A 16,622-nucleotide genomic window follows, 5' to 3' on the forward strand; every position below is an offset into this window, starting at 1 on the left:
GTCGCTAGCTGCTTATGGTTGACCTGCTGACTGGATTCCAGGGATTTCAAGCCATCTGATTGGTGGATGACAACGGTTATTTTTCATTAGCTGAGACTTGCGCTATGCTGGATGCAGTGCAGCTCGTGGCGTTCGCGCCGCTGAGCCTACTGCTCGGCGTGCCGTTGGGGGTTCTGAAGGAGAAGCTGCGGAAACATTCGTTGAAGCGCTGGCTGCTGGCGCTCGCGCCGTTTGCCCTCGCCCCGTTGGTACGAAAATGCGGATAATGTGAATATGTCCTAAACCTGTATATGTCAGGATAAGGAAATACACCGACTGGTTGATGCATGTGAATAATGCTTTTGTAGTTCTCGACTCGTGACGGTGCTGTGTTGGCGGGTGGCTACTTGGTGGGGAGAGCTTTGGGAGCGTCGTTGGTCGGCGTTGGGCTCACGGGCGGCATCGCGACTGGCAAGAGCACGGTCTCCAAAGCCTTTCGGGAGGCTGGAGCTGCTATCGTAGACGCCGATGTGGTGGCCAGAGAGGTGGTGATGCCCGGTCGCGGCGCGTACAAGGAGATCGTGCGCTACTTTGGCGCTGGGGTGCTTAATGAAGAGGATGCGACCATCAACCGCGCGAAGCTCGGAGCTATCATCTTCAGCGACCCGGAGAAACGGAAGAAACTCAACGCGGCGACCCACAAGTACATCATCTGGGAGATGTTCAAGCAGCTCGTGTACCAGCGTCTGATCTGCCGTAAGCGCCTTGTGATGTTCGATGCGCCGCTGCTGTTCGAGACCAAGCTGCTCGAGTACTTCTGCTACCCGACGATCGTGGTGGCGTGCTCGGAGGCGAACGAGCTCGAGCGGCTCATGAAGCGGGACAACATGAAGAGAGAAGATGCGGAGAAGCGCATCAAGTCGCAGATGAAACTGCATGTACGTGACGTATTGTTGGCATCAACCACGGTAAAGGTGCCTGGTCTTTTAATTAACTTCTGTCGTGATGTTCCCATTTGAGCAGGAGAAGGTGGCCAAGGCAGACCTCGTGATCGAGAATGACAGCACGCTGGACGACCTACTGCTTCGCACGCGGCGAACACTTCAACGCACGGCTGCGTTGGTTGGCGGGTTGCGCGAGGTGAAGCTAGACTAACGCAGGTATAACAGCGTAATAGACTTGCTGTCAATATACTGATTGCCTCCCTTAACCCCAGTGAGTGTTTTTGTGTTTTTGTGCTTACACAAAAGCCATTTTGATTCGAACAACGTTAGCCAACGCAATGGGCCGCAAGGGCGTCTCTCTGCAGGAGAAGCGCGAGCGCATCCTGCACATCTACCACGAGTCGAAGGAGGTGTTCAATCTCAAGGAAGTGGAAAAGCTCGGCTCCAAAGCTGGCGTCGGTGCGTGGGCTCAGCGCTCTCAGCAAGAGCGATAGTCAAACAATTATTATGGTCTAACGTAAAATACAATTTTACTGTATATTTTGTATATGCAGTTCTGCAAACGGTCAAGGACGTGAACCAAGCGCTGGTGGACGATGCATTGGTGGACTGCGATAAGGTGCTGCGCTATTGTAGCTACGTATTTAGTGTTGCAGGCTCCAACTAATGAAGTTTTGTTGTTTTTAATTCGTCTTCTGGCTGTGCAGATCGGGTCGGGGAACTACTTTTGGTCCTTCCCGTCCAAGCTGTCACAGTCGAGGAAGCGCAAGCTCAGTGAGCTGGAGCAGCGTCGCCAAAACGTACAGGAAAAGCTTGTCAAAGTGAACCAAAGTATTGAGGAACAGAAGGCTCTGCGCTCGGGATCGGTACGGTGAAGTGCCAGCAGCAATGGCACCGGAAGCTTAAGCGTGAGTGACTAAGTGATGGACGTTGTCAATGGTGCAGGAGGAACGAGTGCAAAAGTTGCGCCGGCTGGAAGAACAAAAGGCGAAGGTGCAAGCACTGCGTACCAAAGTGCAGCACTTGGCGGAGAACGACCCCGCGATTTTGGAAGAGCTCGAGCGCAAGGTGCGAATGGCGAAGGAAGGCTCCGACAGATGGACAGGTATCGTGTTGCTTGTGTATTGTGTGCTACCTATAGTGCTCGTAGGGTTTGACGGTGGGTGAACTGCATGCAACAGACAATGTGTACACTCTCAAGTCGTGGGTGGTGAAGAAGCGTGGTGTCGAGGGCCGAGAGGTAGCTGCAACTTGTAGAAGTGCTCATTTGCTGGGGAACGTTTACTGAACTGATCATGTCCGGTACTACCATGAAGGTTGACAAATGGCTCGGCATCAAGGATGATTTTGACTATGTCGAGTGACAAGCACTGGATGCTCTGCGCTCAGGAGAAAGAAGTTGGTCGTACGAAGGGAGGGAAGAAGGATACTTTCGACTGGCGATTAAACTAAACTGAGCTGCTACTTTTGACACCCTGATAATGACCCAAACTGTAGTTGTATGTAGTTTACCAGTTGAAGACCTCCTTGTGGAAGTCGAAGTTGCAGTTGCGCGCGAGTGACTGGGCCGTCACAGTCATGGTGGGCGGACCGCAGGCCACAACCGTCACCTTGCGGCCGTTAAAGCGACTGGTGTTGATCAGCTCGTCAAGAATTGGCTGGCCGCCGCGGTAGGACAGCGTCTCGCCGTTCGAGCGTGTGACCACACCGTCGGTGCGGGCGTTCGACACGTGGAACATCCAGTTGATATTGATCGGCGCCGGAGCGTTGTTGCCGAGGATGGCCATGTTCGGGTCCTGAACGCTGGCGCGGGCTGCGTAGTCGAGCTGGGCGTGCGTCGGCAGGAACTGCTCCATCATCAAGATGTCTTCCGGCTCGCGCACCGACCACAGCACGTACCAGTCCGCAGCCTTGGGGGCCTTGTCCGAGTCGCTGCTGCTGGTCGGGAACAGGCGGTACTGGTTGATAAGGCTCATCATGGGGGTGATACCCACACCACCGGCCACCAGCACAACTGCATCGTAGCGATCCACGTTGAGCGACATCTTACCGAAGGGGCCACACAGGTTGGCCGTCATCTCATACTGCGTGCCGGCCTTCTCCAAGAGCTGACGCGTGAAGGAGCCGTTGCCCATAGCCTTGATGCAGAAGCCAAGCGACTTGCCATCCGGAGTCACGATGGAGGAGAACGGGTGCCACTGAGTAGCGGAGATGGCCGGCAGACGCACGAGGAAGTACGAGCCAGGGTTGACGTTCATGGCCATCTTGCCCGTCTTCGGGGTCGAGTCAAGAACCAGCGTCGTGGAGTTGGAGCCCGAGTGCACCGACACCGAGGCCTTGTACGAGCCCGTGAACGCGCTCGACCAGCGGTACAGCAGACCAAGGACGTACAGGCCAAGCGGGACACACAGCGCTAGACCAATGAACTTGGGGGCGTGCAGGATGGTGAAGACGAAGCCCACGATCGACAGCACGCGGTGCGTGAAGTAGAAGACCTCGAAGAACATGCGGCGGATGTACTCGATCGACAGGAACAGCATGGCGATGAAGCACACGAAGGCGATAAAACCAGGCAGCGGCGTCACCTCACCGTACTTCTCATTGAGCGTGAGGTCGACGACCTTGCTGGCCTGCACGACGTGGACAATGACCGCGACGTTCATGATAAGACCGAGCCAACGGTGGAACTTGACGATGCGCTCGAACGAGCTGCCGAAGAGCACGGACCACACGGGCAGCCGCGCCACGGGCAGGATCAGGAACATGAGGATCAGCAGGCTCACCTGGCCCGACACGACGTAGTCGTCCTCGTCGCTCAGCAGGGCAATGAGCACCACCACGGCGCCCACGAAGATGAGCATCACCAGCAGCTCACCGAGGTGGAGGTCGGCCAGCGTCTGCATGAACATGGTGTGCGGCTTGGCCACGGGCGCGTTGGTCGTGAGCTTGACGGGGGGCGCGGCCACCGTGCGGTGCAGCAGCAGCTTGCCGACGGGCGAGGACTTGAGCGCCGCAGTGAGCAGCAGGCCGCACACGGCCATGATGGCGAAGGCGATGCCGCCGACGATGCCGGGGCAGTTCTTGTCGTCGCACCATGGGGTGGACGTGCTGGAGCCGACCGTCGTGCTGGCGCCGGCGCCCGAGCCGGAGGCGGCCGCAGCCGCGGCGATGTTGAAGGTGGCGGCGCCGTTGGTGCCGCTCTTGTGCGTCGAGATGGGCCACGACGTGCCGTATGCCCAGATGAAGTCCGTGGCGCCCGTGGCTGAGATGGCCACCTCGGACGTCGTGGCGGCCGCCAGCGTGCGCTGGTAGCTGAAGCTCATGCTGGAGGCGCTGGCCTTGTCCACGACGAACGAGGTTTGGTCGCTCTCCTCCGTCACGTCGCTGCTGACGTAGCCGCCGAGCAGGTACGACACCGGCTTGGCCGTGTCCTTGAAGAACATCATGACGTTGGAGGCCGGGCTGCTCACCATGTTGGAGTCGCGGGACGGACCGACGCCGAACCACGTGGCCGAGCTGGCCACGGACGCGTCGAGCTGGTACTCGATGCACACCTCGTCGCCCTGCACCAGCGCCCGCATGAAGATGGGGCTGTCGCCCAGGCGCGTGCCCGAGAGCGCCTGGAACGCGGCGCTCGAGCAGATGTCGGAGGAGGTCACGGCGGCGCTGGCCATGTCGGGGCTCGCGGCCAGCAGCGCGGACGCCACCAGCGGCAGGAACGAGCGGGTCACCATAGTTCTTCGGACTCTTGAGGGTGCAGCCAATTCGACAATAACCAGAGGGAACCGGGGAGCGAGCGCGATGGATGGATGGACGGACGGACACGGATCGAGGGCGTGTGCGTGTGCGCTCCGGGCTGCGGATTTCAAAGTGAGACGGAGAGCGGGCGACTTGGCGCCGGCGAGCGTCGCCAGCCGCTTTTCGTTCTACACCGCAGTATTCGTTCTGACAATGTATTGAATCATTAAAGGTGCAAAGCCACATCGACTCTTACTGTTCCGCAGAATGGTACACATCGGTTGTCGAGGTGCATAGAGTAGTTTGGGTATAGCCTCTAGCGCGGCACCGCCGGGATTATACCGTCTTATTACATTGGAGTCCGCACGGATCACTTCACTATGGGCTGAAGCGGGGCTTTCGAGTTCAGCGGAGCGCTGCGTGGCTAGTTCCCAAGGCCGCTGCCAATCCACTCGATGGCTGGCGCCTGAGGTGAGCCCCCGTAGGACACTTTGCTGTTCGACTGAACCCAGTTAGCCAACGGCTGGCGCGCAGTCGCGTTCAAATCCTTCAGCCCATGTCAAACCGAGCAAAATCGCTACATGTAGGGCAACCAGCTTTTTCGCAGCGACATAGAGCGGTGATCGTCGCTGGATGTTCTCGTCGAGTTGCAGCGGCGTTTACCGTACGAAAGCGCCGCTGCAACTCGACGAGAAACCCACCGTTGCAGTCCGATGAAACTGCAACGGTGGGTGGCGTGTTTGACAGTCGAAGTGGACACGAGCGCTATGGTATCGGACCTCTAGCCGGATTCGGTGAGCCTCGGTGGCGTGAAATTACTAACCGCCACCCGGTCGCCATGTTGGTGAGCTTTGCTGTTCGAACGCCCGAGGTCACGGCACGGCACTGCTGTGCTTTCAGCGCCTCTGAAGTAAGCTTAGCGACCAGCGTGAGAAGAAGGAACACTCAGCGTTGCAAGATGAAGCACGATGTGTCCCCTGTCATGTTGCTGTAGAAAGGAGGGCGTTGGACACCACCGCGTTGCGGTGGTACCCAGTTTGACGGATCACATTGAAGCAGCCCCCCATCGCACAGCGACCAACCAAGATCACAAAAGTTCATGACCCGCGCTCGTCGCGTCGCCGAGTGAACACTGCGGTGGCCACACGATCCCAAATCGGCGCGGACATGTGTCGCCTATCGGCGCTGTCGCAGTGAGCTCGGATTCGTAAGCGCACAGCTCGATTACGTAGGCACTGATTAAAGCAACATTGAAATGTTGGCGTTGCGTAATATTGAGCGCAACAATGGTGCCTCTGCCTAACATTGCACAATGTTACGGTATCTATCGTAGCAGAATATTTGGTTTACCAATGTGACAATAGTGGACGCGCGTCGTCACGACAGCTCGCAGCTCGACAGCTCGACAGCACGACAGCGAAGCACGCTGTATCACTCGGGGCGTGCGCCAACAGCTTCCGCCGCTAACGCGGCAAGCGCGTCATGGTGTACGCACCGACACATGCAGCAGGGGAATGGGCTCTACGGGATCTACGCGCAGCTCTACCTGGGCGCCACGTGTTGTCTATTCCTAGTTGGCAGGACACTCTCGCGTTGGCTTTCGCCTGCGGACTAAGCGACGGCACTTCGGGGGGCCCGCCCCTCTCTCGCTTCGCTCGGGGGGCGCCGCTGTGCGGCCTGCCCCACCCCCTCGTGCCTTACGCTAAGCTCTCGGCTCGGCCAGGCGCGGTGTCTAGGAAAAAAATATCGGGTTGCAGCGCTCGCCTTCGCTCGCTCGCGCAGACCCGCCCCCGCCTGATCGGCGGGTGTTGACGATCGGTGAACGCGCTCAGCGAGGCTCGCGCTCGCGTTCGCTCGCCCTCCCCCCTTAACCTAACTGCGCTGTTGGCTAGAGGCGCATTAAAAGCGCTTACGACTGCTTGGAAGTTAGCGCATTCGATCGCATGCAACACGCATCGCGCCTAACGCAACGCAACGCACTGGGAAGGCGTTTGCTCCCGCATACGTAGTACACACACGCATATAAGCACCGCAGTAGGACATGCACACATTAGAATAAGGTTGAGCGGGTGACCGCTGCAGACGGTCGCACGACGCGGAGGCTGAGCGAGCTCGCGGGCGCTTGCTTCCTTCCCGGTAGATTCTGAAATGAGAGCTGTTGTGAGCCAGTCGCTCCAAACATGAAATTTCACGTCGGGAAAATTTACATTGCGTCAATGTTAGCGATCACGCAACATTGGACCCATCAATGTTATTGATCCCACACATTGAGGCTGATTTTCAATGTTGCTTTAATGACTCTCGATTACGTATCGGCAGGTTGATGCCAGTCTCGGCGCCGATTGTCGACACCGGCTGCTTCAGTCTTAGTTTTTCAGTTTTATCTCATCCCTAAAACTGCCGACCCAGTTCTCCAAGCCAAGTGGACGCCGCACGGGCCGCTGCAGCCCGGTGTTGCTGTACAAGCTGTGCTTGCGCGACGGCCAAGGCTTTACCGAGGGAGGCATGCGTCGTCGCATCATCCGATTCCAGACGGAGGGCAACTCGTTGCAGATGTACATGTACAGTGTATTTTCCTCATCTGTCGACCGACTCCCAAGTCCACGGTGTTCTTGCCGCGTAAGCGAAGCGCTACATCATCATGCTCGAACGGCTGGCTGGTGGTCAGCATGTTCGCTGGCAAGCACTGGCACTTTTAACTTCGAGTCTCGCCCGGAGCGATTCCGATACAAAAGCCACGTAAGTCTATTTCCGACCCCCGACTACCTCCATCACTACATCCCCTGGAACCCCCTAAGTCACCCCCCTAATGGAACTCCCGATTAACCTCTGCAACCGCATCCCCTCAAACCACCGCCTCACCACGACCTCAGGAAGGGAAACCGATCAACTACGAATAGTTTACGAATAGTTTAGGTCAACTCACTTAGCTCACTTGGACCAGCTTCCAGCAGGCTCCGAAACAAGTGCCAAAATATACACCACCAGGTCAAGTTCTCTCAACTCACTTGGACCAGCTTCCAGCAGGCTCCGAAATAAGTGCCTAAATATACACCACCAGGTCAAGTTCTCTCTAAAAACAAAGTCTTCATACTCTCGATGATAAACGGTTCAAGAAGATCGCCGCTAACGTGGCGTGTACGTATCCAAATTAATCAACTGCAGGGCAATATGATCCAGAAATGGTGATACTGTATCCTATGCATATATACACTTGCTGAGGCGAGGCAAGATGAGGGCTTATTGTGCACTTGGCGTCCACTGTCCATTGCGACACTCGTTACACTCCACGACAAAAAGATATGGACACCACCAAAAGTGGCTGTAACTTCGTCATTTTTTATCGTTTTAAGGTGCGGTTTGGACTAGAGTTGCTGATAAAGATCTGCACGCTACTAACACGCGCGCTTTTGCGCTTCTTCAGGTAGCTCACATACAAATCACTGGTTCTGCCCAGGTGACAAAACTTATGGACAGCTAATCCCCATGCAAAATCCTATATTAACCAAAACCCCTTACAACTGATACAACTTGGACTTTGTATGGGGCAACAAAGGAACCCATGATTTCTCCACTCTACCTTAGTACTGAGCCATATATCATCGACCAACAGTTTAGAATGGAGAAGACAATCGTATATCCAAAAGATAGCAGCATACAGAGCTACAAATTGGCACTAACTAGGATGCAACTGAAGGTGTCTCGCAAATCATCAGATAATACATGGTAGCCACCACTCGAAATTTCAGTCGCTTACTACTTGCTCAGTTCTGTGCGATGGTCGATGTGTTTATTACAGATCACTAAACACACCTTCTAGTACACGATAATGCCATCAGATATTTGTCTAACGTCGCGAGTATCGCCGTGAGGCTGGTTCCTTTGTCGCCCCATACAAAGTCCAAGTTGTATCAGTTGTCCGGGGTTTTGTTTAATATAGGATTTTGTATGGGGATTAGCTGTCCATAAGTTTTGTCACCTGGGCAGAACCAGTGATTTGTATGTGAGCTACAGTCAAACCTGTTCATATGAGGCCCTGTTGGTGACCATCTACTACAATGACTCATATAAAATGGACTCAGTTAAAAAAATTATGTGGTGCACGTAAAGAAATCGTGCATAGTTCGCTGCCGCTTTGCCTTCACCGTAGTCTCTCGAACCAAAGCAGTCAAGGTCTGTAAAGCTCTTCGTTCTCTGTCAGTCTGCTCTCCGCATTGCAGCAGAAATGCAGCCAGCTCCATGCAGTGTCTCAGAGCAATGGCAGGTTGAACTGCGAGTTCCTGTTCCTCCTCTTCCTCCTAAGCGCTCCGCCAGCTCATGCGCCTTCAGCAGGAGCACGTCGCCCGCCATCGCCGTTTTAGCTTCGTTCTGAAAGAAAAATTCCCTCAGTTCCCGCTCGAACTGAGGGAATTTCACTCGGCGCCGCTTGGTCGCACTCAGATCGACGTGGCTGAAGTAGGAAGAAGGCAGGTTGCGCAGTCGGGCGAGTGTGGCACGGCTGACCCGGGCCTTGAAAGTTGCGTAGATCCACTCGGCGAGCATGGGGTTGTTCATGCCAGGATTCTGCTTGAGCTTTAGGTGCACTTGGAGCTTTTGTTCTAGCGTCAGACAGGTGCGAGGAGACATGGCGAGCGAAGAAGGCTTGCGGTAGGCGTTGAGTGTCGAGCAGTGGTGCTTTGAAGAGTGTGTGGCCGTGAGCAGTGTGAATCAAATAAACAGGTGAGACCTAATTTGGTCCCCAAAAATGTGACTCATATACCTTGTATGCATATAAACAGAGATCATACAAAAACTAAGTGAAATATTTGGTAGCGACAAAGCCTGCATCAAATAAACGGCATGGCTCAAATAGAGAGGATCATATAAACAGGTTTGACTGTACCTGAAGAAGCGCAAAAGCGCGCGTGTTAGCAGCGTGTAGATCTTTATCAGCAACTCTAGTCCAAACCGCACCTTAAAACGATAAAAAATGACGAAGTTACAGCCACTTTTGGTGGTGTCCATATCTTTTTGTCGTGGAGTGTAAAGCAACTTGGGTTTGGGCAACTTCGTGCAACTTCGAGTTTACCCTATTGTGAAATTCACCTGGATCTTCACGTGACGGCCTCATTCGCCAATTCGCGCCGTCGGCCACAGATCTGCGCGGGAAACGTTGCGCAACTTCCTGCAGCGCGCTCCACACGATCATGTACGCCTAGCCGCTGCTGCAGCCGCACTGACATGTAGCTCTGATCTAACCCTTCTTGCGATGCTATGGCAGGGATAACGCTTCAACACAGCCGTAACGCGGGGGTTGGTGAATGCGCGCTTGCAAATTCACTCGCTTTCTCGGCACGTTTGGATAACAGAGACTTGACTGCGTGTAGCGCAATGACAATGGTCCTGTAGCGAGTTGTTCGTCGATGAGCACGTGGCACACATTCCAACGCGTTGTGATAAGACCTAAAATGCAGCGGCGCGAAGGCAAAGACGCATTAAGGGGACTATTATCGGTGGCGCTTGATCTGATGTGGCTCATGTGCATGGCATATTGCACGGCACCACGTCGCCTTTTGAGCACAAGTGACCCGCAGTGGTAAGTAATCTGATGGACAGTGTGCGTTCGTTCCTCTATTGCCAGACTTTCGGGCATGTACGTCATAAATGTTTGCCGTCTAACTGCTGTTTTTATATGCCATGTTACTAGAGTATGGTTTGTGGCTGTTAAAAAACGTCCATGCGCCAACATATTGCGTAGCTCAGAGGCGAGAGGACACGAGACTCGAGCGTTGAGCGGTGCGCAAGGTCTACTGGGCAAGGAGCTTAGTGGCTCACTACGAACTCGACCCAGTTGGAGCGCTGTATGTTGATGAAGCTGCGATTGGGCACGTTCAGCTCCTGACTCACGGTCTCCATCAGGATCGACGCCGTTTACAGCAGCAGCAGTAGCAACAGCAACGGCAAAGACGTTCATTAGCCAAGTATCGCTGGTTTTTGATCCCTCTACCTTCACCTAACAACGAAGCACCGGAAAATTTGGGCAGAGATACGATAACACGAGATATCAAAAGAAATATGTATGAGAACTATCGCGTTAAGGCTCTTCTGTAAGTTTGAAGTAGCTGAAGATTATACCGTCCTTTAAAACTATGTAGAGAGGTGTGAACGTTAGCGTACGAAATGACTGAGCCAAGCAACCACGACAAAATGCATCAGCATGACACGGGGACCGATGATCCCAACGCGAACTATGTAAGGTAGGACATTTTTTTACTGCATGTATTTACTACTAGCCTTGTTATGTTTTGAATGGTATCAAAATGCCACTGCGGCCATACAGTCGTCGTTGCTTAGTCACGGCAACAAGGGCAACCTGCAGGTATGGTATACTGTTCTTGGACGTTTATTCTAGGTCCACTACTAGAAGAGCGGAAACTGTGAAGCATGGAATTTCAGGACTAGCATGCAACGCAGAGATACGTGGACATCGAGAATACTTCATCAGTGCTCCACAAGTACTTGTCACGTAGAAGATAGCGAACTATCTACTTCAAGTACTTAAGTTTTAATTATGTATCCCGAAGATTGAGCTTGGAGATACTTCTATCATTAATGGATACCTGTCTAACTCCTCCAATGTGTAAGCTATATAAATTGTACAACAACAAACTGTTTGTGAGCACTAGCGTTTGCTTAAGTTCGCGCTCCACTCTGCCCCACACTAAGAAAGTAATTATCACGACTCCACCAAAAAGTTGCGCAACTTTCTCAGTGATGATGTGGATCATGCTGCGTTCATCAAACACAACACCTAGTGTCCTCGCCTAGAGGAGCCCCCATTATGTTTAAACATAGTATAGTGAAGATAGTCACTAAGGTCTCAAACAGCTTGATGTAGATTGGAGTTCCTAGCTTGCTTCCCAGCCACATCGTCAGTGATGGTCCCGCTGGAAGTAGCGCGTACCACACGAAAAAGGCAGTGCGAATCATTTGTTTATCTGTGTAGCTTTATGATAGTGACAGAACACGAGTAACTTTACGGCGGCTCCAGAAAGTCACCGCCCACATAGTATACAACTAATATATTTGGCAACTGCTCACGAACTAGATCATATTTTCCTGCCGGAGAAACACGAGCGGAACCGCAAAAGGATAAACTACAAGTGAAGGTCAATGAATAGGAAAAACGTAACATTGCTGTATTTTTATCAGGAAAAATCTGGCAGAAATTACAAAACACGGTGACAAAAAATCACCGCCCACCTCGTTCCCATACAAAAATCAAGTCACAAATCAGTACTTCGTGTGAGCCCCCTTGCTGGCGGCGACAGCGTCCAGGCGAGCCGGCATGGAAAGCACGCACTTGCGAATGACATCGTCGTCGATACTCGTCTATATCTCAAGGAGCTTTACCTTGAGGTCCTCAATAGAGGGTTCTGGCTGGCGATTCAGCTCCCGCTTCATGATCGCCCACACGTTCTCAATTGGGTTGAGATCGGGGCTCTGGGCGGGGTGACGAAGGTCATGGAGCCCTAAGGACTTCACGAACTTCGTCGTGGCCTTAGCGCGATGCGCTGGAGCGTTGTCCTGGACGAAGTTGGTAGGCTGGGGTAGACCGAGGAGCTGGCGGGTGATCGGGATCTCCTGTTGAAGCAGGTGTCGGTAGGAGGCGCCGTCCACGGACTTCTCGCAGAAGTGCATCGTGCCGACGCCGTCTGCCGAGATGGAGGACCACACCATCAACGACTTGCGGCTGGACTTGAAGGTCGGCACGACGCACTTCTCATGGAAGGCTTCAAGTGTCCGGCGCCACACCGAGACACGACCGCTGGTACCGTGCAGCTCCACCGATGCCTCGTCTGTAAAGAGGACATTCGCCCAGTCGTCCTTCTCCAGATGAGCCAGCCTCTTTGCATAGGCGAGGCGCTGCTTGCGGTGCATCTTGGAGAGGTAAGGTTCTTCCTAGCAGAGCGGCCGTTGAGGCCGGCGGTTGCGCACCACCTGCGGCGACACCACGCGGCCAGTGTGCAGCAGCCAGGACCGCCGCGCTTGAGAACCGGTTAGTCTCAGTGTCTCGGAGAATGCGGCGGTCATCGCGGGCAGTAGTGAGCCGGGGGCGGCCTTGGCGCGGAGCTACGACACGGTGGTCATTCAACTTGAAGTGTGCGATAATATCGCGCACTGTCGAGCGGGCCATCTCCAGCTCCCTCGCGATTCTAGAGTAGCTGTAGCCCTTCTTCCACTTATAACGCAGAGACAACGGATCTCGTGCGAGTGCTGGCGACTTCCTTGGTCCATAGTTGAGCTTGAATTGTTCGAAGTGAGGTGAATAGGAGAATGAGAGCAACTAGCGCGGCAACGATTGCTGCGTTGCCGCCAAGATGCATGGGTTCGATCGAGCAACATTCGTGCAACATTGTGACCCTCCATACAAAATTTTATATAATTGGCAAGAGGCCAGCCACTGGGCGCTCACTATATTTGCACCTTGTTTTGAATAAACGGTGATTGGCGGAACACTTCCCGCGAACCGATGTTATTGGCTAATGTTTTCGTCTTGGGTTCGCTGGCGGTTCTACTCGTACCCGATCCGATTAGTGGTTGTCTAGCTATTGCCCAAAATCGATGTTGAAGTTGCCTGGGCGGTGACTTTCTGGAGCCGCTGTACAGTGTGAATACCATCGATGCAAAGCCTTACCTCTGACTTGGTATTCAAGTCAGTAATAAGTGGTCGACCTTCGCTTGAAAGGGTTACCTGGGCTGAACTGAGCTGTGTTGGCTCAGGTCAAAGTAAAAGATGTTCACTCCGCCCCCTATATAATTTAGTGTCCTTTATTCAACAGCTTGCCTAGCAGTACAGGCAGCGTGAACGCACTCTGCTGAATGGTGCATGTAGTTGCTGTTGAAGTTGCAGAGCCTACTCGCTAGTGCAAAAATTCAGTATTGCAAAGGTGCTGAAGGTGCTTGTAGTTGCACGAAGTTGCTCAAACGAAGGTGCTCAAAGGTGCGCAAAGGTGCACGAAGTTGCGCACCTTTGGGCAACTTTTTTCGACCAGTGCCCGAAGTTGCACGAAGTTGCTGAAGGTGCCCAAACCCAAGTTGCTTTAACGAGAGCCGTCCATTGCACTCGGTCATGCATACTTACTGTAACACGCTACGCAAGTAAAGTTTATGGCACTAGGCATGATTCTCAGCTTTGAGATTTGGTCCATTGACCCCCGTCCGACCGTAATAGATGACGGAGTCAATAGGCTAACCAGATCGTGACTCGACAGCATCCGCCTCAGCTAAAAATCCACCGTGTCCACTACATAGTGTGTCAATATTGCTGAGCTGACGACAGCCTCGCTCAGTTCCGCGGGGACTTGCGCGTCTCGTAGATCGCCAAGGTAGCCATGGTTGCGATAACGCACAGGGTTACAGCAGCCACGGGGATCGTGAGATAGGATACCGCCAGCGACAAGAAGCTTGGGTCTCCAGCGGGCTTCGCCTGGGTTTCCTTTTTTGTGGAGCGGTGAGCCTTGTCTTGCGTGGCTAGGTCCGCTGACTGAGTGGACGCTCGTCGCCGGCGGATTGACGGGGCTTTGTTGCCGCGCAGACGCTTGCTGGCGCTTCGGCGCACCATGGAGCGAGACGGTGGTGGGGGCGAGCGTGATTCGCTACTGGCCGTGTCTTGCCGAAGGTTCTCCTGTCGCTGACGATCAATTCTGCCGTTGATAGATGATGCGCTGCGCTGCTTGGTCCGCAACTTCAGTTTTCGTGACGATGATCTGGTGCTGGAGCTTGCCTGGCTTATCGCGCTGTGTGTTGGAGAGTCCGGGTTGGTCGAGAGAGATCGCTGAGAGTGGCGACGCCCACTGGGGATCCGCTCAATCGGCCTGGGCTCTAGGCTCAGCAAGTGGATGCCCTCGCTGCTGGTTGGGATCATGGGAACTGGGACCAACGGACCCGCTCCTCCCGACACGGGGGGAGATGCCATGCTTCGAGACCGTTGCGCCTTCCGGTCTTGGGGGTGACGGTAACTGTTGTACCGTGTCGGTGACGGAATCGACCAGCCAGCTTCCTCGTCCTCGCCGTCTTCGTGGTATCCGTTCTGTTGATGTCCATCTTCGGGTACGCTCGGCACGGATGAAGATGGGCGTGGGCGCAGTGGTTCCGCTGGAGTTTCCATGCCCCAAGCATCGTCGCCGTCGTGTAGCACCTGGTTTTCATCGCTGATACTGCTACTGATATCGCCATCACTGGAGAATCTGTCGTCTTCCTCCTCCTCCGACGGAATCGCAGGCTCCGAAGTAGGCGGCCAGGCACTAGCTCGAACGTCTTCGATCAGCCTTGAACTAATTTGCAGCTCCTGCTTCGTTAAAATGAACTGTACAAAACAAACAAGTATTGGCAGCATCGAATTAGCTCACCAATCATCTCGTCTCGCCCAAAGCATGGATATTACCAGACCTCAATATCGCTGAAGAGGATGTCACGGTAGAGCACCATGATCTGCAAAAGATCTATTGCGACAGTATCCTGCCTTTCACTCTTGCGAGCAGTCTGCACAACATGAAGCGCCCGCACCAAGAAGCTGTAAGCATCAACTATGATCCTGAGAGGATAGACACCGCTCTTCGACTTACCATGCTTTCGAACTCGGAAGACTCGCTGAACACGTGGTGGTGCTTGTCGGCGATCGTTTTGCGCAGCGGTTGCGCTTCCCCGCTGACGAGTGCAATGAGGTCCCAGAGCGCTAGCAAGCGCAGCAGGCAGTGTCGCACTTCGCGTTCAAGACGGTCCAAGACCCCGCGGATGGCAAGCAGCGTCGTGAGTGCTGGCGGGACGGCCAGACTCTCACGCAGCAGGACCTTCCGGTGCCTGGTGTACAGCTCCAAGGGCACTAACGGGCCCATGAGGTTGCGGAAGCTCACTTCCAGCAGCTCATTGAGGATGCCGAGCTGCTCCGCAGTCGACTTCATGCCGATGCTCGACGTGAGGAGGTCGCGAGGACTCTGTACGTCGGTGTCCTCCGGCCCGTTGTTATCGTTGTTTGGGTCGGAGGGCGAGGCTGAGAAGCCCTGCCATTCACCGCGCTCCTTCTGGACGCTCTCGAGCAGCGAGACGTACAGGATCTTGGCCTGGCGGGTCACCACGCTGTCCCTGGCCGTCTCGTCGAAGTGGCCGCTGCGGTTGATCACTCCGAAGAGCACCGAGGCCACGGTGCCCACGGACTGCGCGCAGGATCCGAACACGGCGCTGCGCTGCATCGGTCTCAGCTTCAGTCTCTGCTGGTGCTGCGGCTCAGGCTCCTTCACCTCTTTGAGCTGACTGGGGTCGGCTTGCGGCTCGACTGGACGCTTGGCGCTGGCGGAGGGCGGCGGCGACTGCGACGCAGCTCGCCGGAAGTACTTGCGGATCCCAAAGCCCGATGTCGACGACGGGGCCGATGACGATGTGGGGTCGGCGCCGCGCGCTGCCATTCAACAGTGGAAGCGCGCGCAACTCAGCGCGCAGCAGCAACGCCCGCGATCGAGCGGACGGGGGGGGCAAGACCGCTCTTTCTCAAGTTGCAGTCGAGTGGCCGGGCGCGGCGAGATCTTGGCAAAAATAGAAAGCTCACGCCAGTGCGAATACATGTAATGGGGCCCCGAGTCGTATGGAGTGCTTGCCTTTGCTGCATAGGGATGGCCTGCGCTACATGCTGCGCAAGAGAGCGAGGTGCACGTGCTTCGTTGCCGATATCCGAAACGACCTGACATCGAGATGGTTCATGTACAGGCTGGGACTTCGCGACGAACGTGGGCGCTGCCATTAGCATTAGTTGATGGTTGGCAAGGCACGTTGTGAGAGTTACACTAACATGCAAAGTATTTAGTCTTGGCCTACATGTGCATGGTTGTGGCGAGGACACCGTGTGTAACACGAGCATTGGCTCGCTCAGTCTGTAGTCTTCCTTAGCGCACTACTGCCGATGACAGTTCACTAACCCATTGTTGA

General features: G+C 54.6%; 4 protein-coding genes across 4 annotated transcripts; 1 reads left to right on the top strand and 3 right to left on the bottom strand.

Annotated features, from left to right (window-relative positions):
• Nucleotides 1–104: 104 nt before the first annotated feature.
• Nucleotides 105–1,134, top strand: PHYSODRAFT_498802 (hypothetical protein; the record flags this gene model as incomplete). Its single annotated transcript, XM_009527976.1, has 3 exons — nucleotides 105–248; nucleotides 348–917; nucleotides 1,003–1,134. The coding sequence occupies 3 exons, from the start codon at nucleotides 105–107 to the stop codon at nucleotides 1,132–1,134; spliced, it is 846 nt and encodes a 281-aa protein (XP_009526271.1).
• PHYSODRAFT_354556 (hypothetical protein) lies at nucleotides 1,112–3,844 on the bottom strand. The gene has a single exon (XM_009527977.1). It carries the CDS (start codon nucleotides 3,830–3,832, stop codon nucleotides 2,432–2,434), a length of 1,401 nt encoding a protein of 466 aa, XP_009526272.1. The 5' UTR covers nucleotides 3,833–3,844; the 3' UTR covers nucleotides 1,112–2,431.
• A 5,014-nt stretch (nucleotides 3,845–8,858) lies between these two features.
• On the bottom strand, nucleotides 8,859–9,287 carry PHYSODRAFT_331222 (hypothetical protein; the record flags this gene model as incomplete). Its single annotated transcript, XM_009527978.1, has 1 exon — nucleotides 8,859–9,287. The coding sequence occupies one exon, from the start codon at nucleotides 9,285–9,287 to the stop codon at nucleotides 8,859–8,861; it is 429 nt and encodes a 142-aa protein (XP_009526273.1).
• A 4,705-nt stretch (nucleotides 9,288–13,992) lies between these two features.
• Nucleotides 13,993–16,072, bottom strand: PHYSODRAFT_390334 (hypothetical protein; the record flags this gene model as incomplete). The annotated part of the gene is made up of 2 exons (XM_009527979.1): nucleotides 13,993–15,009; nucleotides 15,269–16,072. Coding segments are annotated over 2 exons (1,821 nt in total), but the record flags the coding sequence as incomplete, so codon positions are not given.
• Nucleotides 16,073–16,622: the final 550 nt, after the last annotated feature.

This window comes from Phytophthora sojae (assembly GCF_000149755.1).
Source record: "Phytophthora sojae unplaced genomic scaffold PHYSOscaffold_4, whole genome shotgun sequence".
Classification (NCBI taxonomy): domain Eukaryota; phylum Oomycota; class Peronosporomycetes; order Peronosporales; family Peronosporaceae; genus Phytophthora; species Phytophthora sojae.

Coding starts and splice junctions, on each gene's coding strand:
- PHYSODRAFT_354556 (XM_009527977.1), bottom strand. CDS start 3,832: ATGTTCATGCAGACGCTGGCCGACCTCCACCTCGGTGAGCTGCTGGTG.